The sequence below is a fragment of the Papaver somniferum genome, unplaced genomic scaffold (genome assembly GCF_003573695.1).
Source record: "Papaver somniferum cultivar HN1 unplaced genomic scaffold, ASM357369v1 unplaced-scaffold_132, whole genome shotgun sequence".
Taxonomy (NCBI): Eukaryota; Viridiplantae; Streptophyta; class Magnoliopsida; order Ranunculales; family Papaveraceae; genus Papaver; species Papaver somniferum.
In genome coordinates, this window is record NW_020622381.1 from 15,999,677 (window position 1) to 16,005,696 (window position 6,020).

Genomic DNA, 6,020 nt, shown 5'->3' on the forward strand with positions numbered 1-6,020 from the left:
CACTGGCAAGGGAATACAAATTGATCCGGATAAAGTCGGAGCAATAACCACTATGAGATCACCGGAAAATGTAAAAGAGCTGCAAACTTTTATTGGAAGGGTGTCCTACGTTCGGAAGTTCATTCCGGGCTTGGCACAACTGTTATGCGCGTTTACACCACTACTGAAGAAAAACAAACCGTTCGAGTGGGGTGACGAGCAAGAGCAAGCCTTCCAGAAGCTCAAGGAGTGTTTGATCAGTGCAAGAGTCCTACGATCCCCTGTCAAGGGCGAGCCCCTTTATCTGTATATGGCGTTTACCAACGTGGCGATTGGAGCGTTATTAGCTCAATACATTGGCAACGAACAGTTATGCCCAGTCCATTATATCAGCAGAGGGTTCAGAGACGCGGAACTCAGATATTCAAGGGCAGATCAAGCATGTTTAGCGCTCATCTACGCCACGCAAAAGTTACAATCATACCTGCTTGCTCATGAAACCATAGTGGTGGCTACGACTAATCCAATTGCCTACTTAGCAACAAAACCCATATTATCCGGCAGAACAGCTCGCTGGCTGCTATAATTATCCGAGTTCGAACTAAAATATCAGTGGTCGAAAGGAGTACGAGGGCAAGCACTTGTGGATTTGTTAGTAGCATTCCCAGGAATGGACATGACAGAGATAAGTGAGGAAATACCTGTCGAGGTAGCTGAACTTGAAGAAGAGGAACGCTGGACAATGTTCTTTGATGGGTCCTCATACGACTCTTATGGAGGAGCAGGAATAGTCTTCGAAACGCATAAGAAAGAATTGTTATCATTCGCTTTCAAGCTGGACTTTGAATGTAGCAATAATGTGGCGGAGTATGAAGCATTGATCCTCGGATTGCGGTTGGCGGAGGAACTCAACCTGGGAGCAATTGATATCAAAGGGGACTCAAAGCTAGTCACAAACCAAATATCGGGCGACTTTCAGGTGAAAGAAGCACATCTTGCGCCATATCGAGCGGAAGCCCAAGAGTTGATCGCAAGAAGGGGAAGCATTTTCGTGGAGCATACAGGAAGATCTACTAATAAACACGCGGACGTTATGGATACGCTAGCGGCTAAGATACAATTAAATGAATCTGATGAAGGCACTATAGTGGTAAAAAAGATAGCAGTGCCCAGCACATGGAAAGAGGACGCCACATTCGAGCTAAAAGATGATTGGAGAACAACATATATCGAGGACCTGACAAGAGGAGCGGACGATCAAGTATTGCCCGTCAAAGTACTACATCAATTTGTTTTAATACGAGGAGCATTATACTTTCGAACATCTGGAGGCGCTTTATCACGGTGCGTAGGAAAATCAGAGGCACAAGAAATACTGAATCGCGTCCATGAGGAGTCATGCGGACAGACAGGAGGAATCCCGTTATATCGACGGTTGCAAAGGATGGGCGTGTACTGGCCAAGCATGGCAGTTCAAGCAGCTGTGATCCAAGACAAATGCGACGATTGCCAAGCACCTCCGCAACAGACAGAAATATGCAGCGTAGAGATAGTGGACTGGAGACAACCCTACATAGACTTCATCCAGCATGAGCGCCTGCCATCAAACAGACAGGAGGCGTTAAAAATTCAAAGGAAGTCTGGCCAGTTCTTCATAAGTGAAGGCGTCCTTTACAGGAAAAGTTTCCGTGGCAAGGTATTACGTTGTCTATCACAGGAAGAGGCGGAAATAGTCATGGCTACAACCCACGATGGCGAGCACCAGGGTATGCGAAAGCTCTTTATACAGCTACACGAAGCAGGATATTACTGGCCTACAATGGAGTTCGATACCGCCGAACACGTAAAGAGATGTCAGCAATGTCAAAGTCACGGATCGCTGATCCATGCCCCACATACTTGGTTGCACAGCGTCATCACCCCATGGCCTTTCCATAGCTGGGGACTTGACATCATTGGGCAGATAAATCCAACCTCGTCCAGACGTCACAAGTATATCATCACCACGACTGAATATTCTACCAAATGGGTTGAAGCTATACCACTCTGAGACTAATCAGGCGCAACAATTGCCGCGTTCATCAAAGAGCACATCATCTGTCGATTCGGGGCACCTATGATCATATGCTCGGATAATGACACTTCTTTCGTTAATCAGACTGTCATAAATTTGTTGGACCAGTACGGGATCAAGTTCCACACTTCGACTGTCTACTACCCGCAAGGGAACGGACATGCTAAGGCTACCAAAAAAACGCTATTGAGAATATTAAGCCGGACGGTATATGATCATCACGGGAGATGGCACGAACAACTACCACTTGCACTTTGAGCGTATCGTATCTCCAGAAGATGTTCCACAGGCGCATCCCCTTATTCCCTGGTGTATGGAGAGGATGCGATCTTACCAGCGGAAATTGCAATACCATCTGTGCACGTGGCTATGGAAAGTCTCACTACTCCGGATGATTTCAGTCGGTTTGCACACCTGGATACCTTAGAAGAATGACGAGCCAGAGTTGAGCGATTCGCGGATAATTACAGGCAGCAGACAACGAGATACTATAATCAAAAGGTGAAAGAACGAGTCTTCAGCGTAAATGATATAGTGATGAAAATCGCACCACACGTCCAACTCAATGAGAAAGCAGGTAAATTCGCTGCTAACTGGCAAGGTCCCTTACATGATAAGTGAGGCAGCGGAAAGCGGATATTATTACCTAAAGCGGATGAATGGCTCCCGCGTCAATACCCCTATCAATGGCAAATGGCTCAAAACTTACTATGCTTGAACGATCTAATGTACGCCGAATGGCTGGAAATAATAAATATTATCTATATTATACTGCGCTATGAGTGATGATATACCCCGATTAAACATGATTAATAGTCCAAGAAAGGGCTAGGCTCCGTGCATGGCTTTAGATGAAGTGCACCAATAGTCCAAGAAAGGGCTAAGCTCCGTGCATGGCTTTAAATGAAGTGCACCAATAGTCCAAGAAATGGCTAGGCTCCGTGCATGGCTTTAGGTGAAGTGCACCAATAGTCCAAGAAAGGGCTAGGCTCCATGCATGACTTTAGATGAAGTGCACCAACTGTACAAAAAAGGGCTAGGCTCCGTGCATGCCTTTAGATTAAGTGCACCAATAGTCCAAGAAAGGGCTAGGCTCCGTGCATGGCTTTAGATGAAGTGCACCAATAGTCCAAGAAAGGGCTAGGCTCCATGCACGGCTTTAGATGAAGTGCACCAATAGTCCAAGAAGGGGCTAGGCTCAGTGCACGGCTTGAAACGAAGTGCACTAATAGTCCAAGAACGGACTAAGCCCACGCATGATCTAGATAAAACGCGCCAATGGTCCAAGAAAGGACCAAAAATCCGCCTACAATTCGATGAGATGCGCGGACAAACACATTAAAAGACATGATAAAATTCACAAGCAAATCAAGAAGAATATGCAGAATTCATTGATTGAGACAACAAAACATCACATAATTTTATAATAAGAACATTCTTAAAAGAAAAACTTTCACACGCCCAAGCAAGGAAAGCGTAAAAAAAGGGGTGGAAAAAACGCCGTAAAATAAGTTAAAGGAACGAAGAAAAAACTGAGTTCGCGCGCCTCAATCGAACGCGAGCAATAGCCATGCTATCTTCCATGTGTTCCATCCGACCACGAGAATCTATAAATGCCTTAAGAGCCTCATCAGCGGCCATCACATTTCTTATCGAGGGGTCAATCCGACTGGTGCTCAGTCGGTCCGCGTAAAGATCCATAGCTTGAAAATATTGCACTTGGCTGACTCTAAACACCCACTCGCACTCTTGGACAAGTCGAGTGTTACCAGCGAAATAACCTGTAATAGTTCCACCTTTCGTTGCTTTAGAGACAAACGTAACTCATTCACTGACTCTTCCATTAAAACTTTAACAAGAACAAGACCATAATCTTTGTTTACAAAACTAAGTTATATACCAAAAAAAAAGGGATAACTTTCAAGTCGACTCAGCAGCAATTAACGTGCGGCAATGAGCAATTTCTTGGTCCACATCTTGCATCATCACAAGCGCCTCTTCACTCTGAGTGGTGGATACAACTAAAGCTACTCGAAGATTTCCCAGTATTTGCTCCACCTCGAATAAAATCCGCTCAGATGCGTTACCTTGATGAGATATTTGGGAAGTCTCTTCTTGCTCCTCCAGCGCTCTGCGAGCATTCCCTTGTACAACTAGCCTATGAGTCCACAAAGATCTCAATTCACTCCTCAACACCAACAGTCGTGCCAGTTCAACTGGCTTAAGCAAAGGATGCATCAAGACACTATCATACATAAATACAATGCATAACCATGCATGCGGCGACTGGGAAGATGAGCAGCGTCAGCATTATAATCCGCAATATCCTGATCAATGTCTAACAGAGTAAGATTTATGTCTCGTAATAACTGATCAGCTGCATGTCATGAGGAAGCATCATCATCCAAGGCACTCTGCACTTCGAAAGAGACTGGTCCGGACGACTGAATTTCCCGAGCTTTTAAAAATGCCTCATATCGCTGGTCAAACTGAGCGCGTGCCTCCGCACGACCCGCCATCCTCCTCTCTCTGATTAATTCTATCTCAGCTCTCACAAGTCGTAAGCGGTTTAGTTCAGAACTTCTCCTAAAAGGGGAAATCAATGCCGGCACAGAAATTAGATCTAACACATAACCATGTAAGCGCTCAGCCATATGAAACTTAGTGAAAATATAATAAGCAGAATTAGAAAGTAAAACATCATGCCAACACGAAAAGTCTATTTATAAGAAATTTGTACACTGATGCATTTATTACTACTTCATAACTACCGTCATAACTACCCAAAAAAAAATCATGGTAATACATGTAATGCTAATCGAACTTCAGATAAAGCAGCCTCAATAGACCTCACGCTACGATACGCCTCAACACAACGAAAATGGGTAAGCATGCATTGCTCACGACAATAACCACGATGCTCGAGAAGTGATAAATCAGGAAGACCGCCTTCACTCGGAATCCTCTTCACAAGGTAATCCGCAGCAGATAGTTGCTCATGCCAACTTGCATTGTCAACTTCAAAATTATCTCGAGCAAGGCACATCACGTGGAGAAGATGACTTAGACACTTCATCTCAAGAACCAATCTAACGCGATCAGCCATAACTCGGATAAATGTAAAAGAGAAGAAAGCTTTAACAATGTTTCAGTGATTAAATACGGCAAACTCATATATAATCCAAATAACACGATAATCAAGACAATACTTATTACAAAAAAAGGGGGACTCCTTAAGATAACGAAGAAGAGCCGATAACAAGAGAACGGCAGTGGGAAATGTCTTCGTCCAAGTCTTGCATCATCAACTGAGCTTCCCCGTATTGAGTAGTAGAGTCAGTAAAAGCGCTAAGCATTTCTTCCAACACTTGATGAACTTCACGCATGACTTCACTAGAAGCACGAGCTTGCTGAGCTATGCCCAACGTTTCCATATGCTCATCATAAGCCTTCCGGGCTTTATCCAAAACCATCAGGCGATTGGTCTGCAACATACCAACTTCATCTTTCAAAACTAGCAAACATGCTAACTCCACCTTCATATCAGTAGGATGGATAAGAGCAGATACAACACACAAAGTTAAAGTGCATCCGCGAAGGTTTGGACCCGCTTGTTGAGAGATGAAAGCTTGGCAGTCGACTACTGCCTGTTCAATATCCGTCGTCATAATTAGCGCCTCCTGAAACAAGCGTTCAGCTTTATTTCGAGAGGCTATAGCGTCATCCAAGGCACGCTGGACGGATGAAGTGATACGTCCGGACATCTGTGCATCTCGTACCATCGAATAAGTCTCATGCTGCTCGTCGAAAAGTGTACGAGTAGTCACCCTTTTTACCATCCTGACCTCCCTGAGTATCTCCACTTCATCCTTTATTAATAGCAGACGAGTCAGCTCATGAATCTTTTCGTAAGGAACAACCAGCATCGGCACCGGAGCTAGGGCCAAAGTATACCCATGAAGACGAC

General features: G+C 44.6%; 1 protein-coding gene across 1 annotated transcript; it reads left to right on the forward strand.

The window, feature by feature from the left end:
* The first annotated feature begins 649 nt into the window (after nt 1-649).
* Nucleotides 650-2,029, forward strand: LOC113332861. The gene has a single exon (XM_026579361.1). The coding sequence runs from the start codon at nt 650-652 to the stop codon at nt 2,027-2,029; it is 1,380 nt and encodes a 459-aa protein (XP_026435146.1).
* The last annotated feature ends 3,991 nt before the right edge of the window (nt 2,030-6,020 follow it).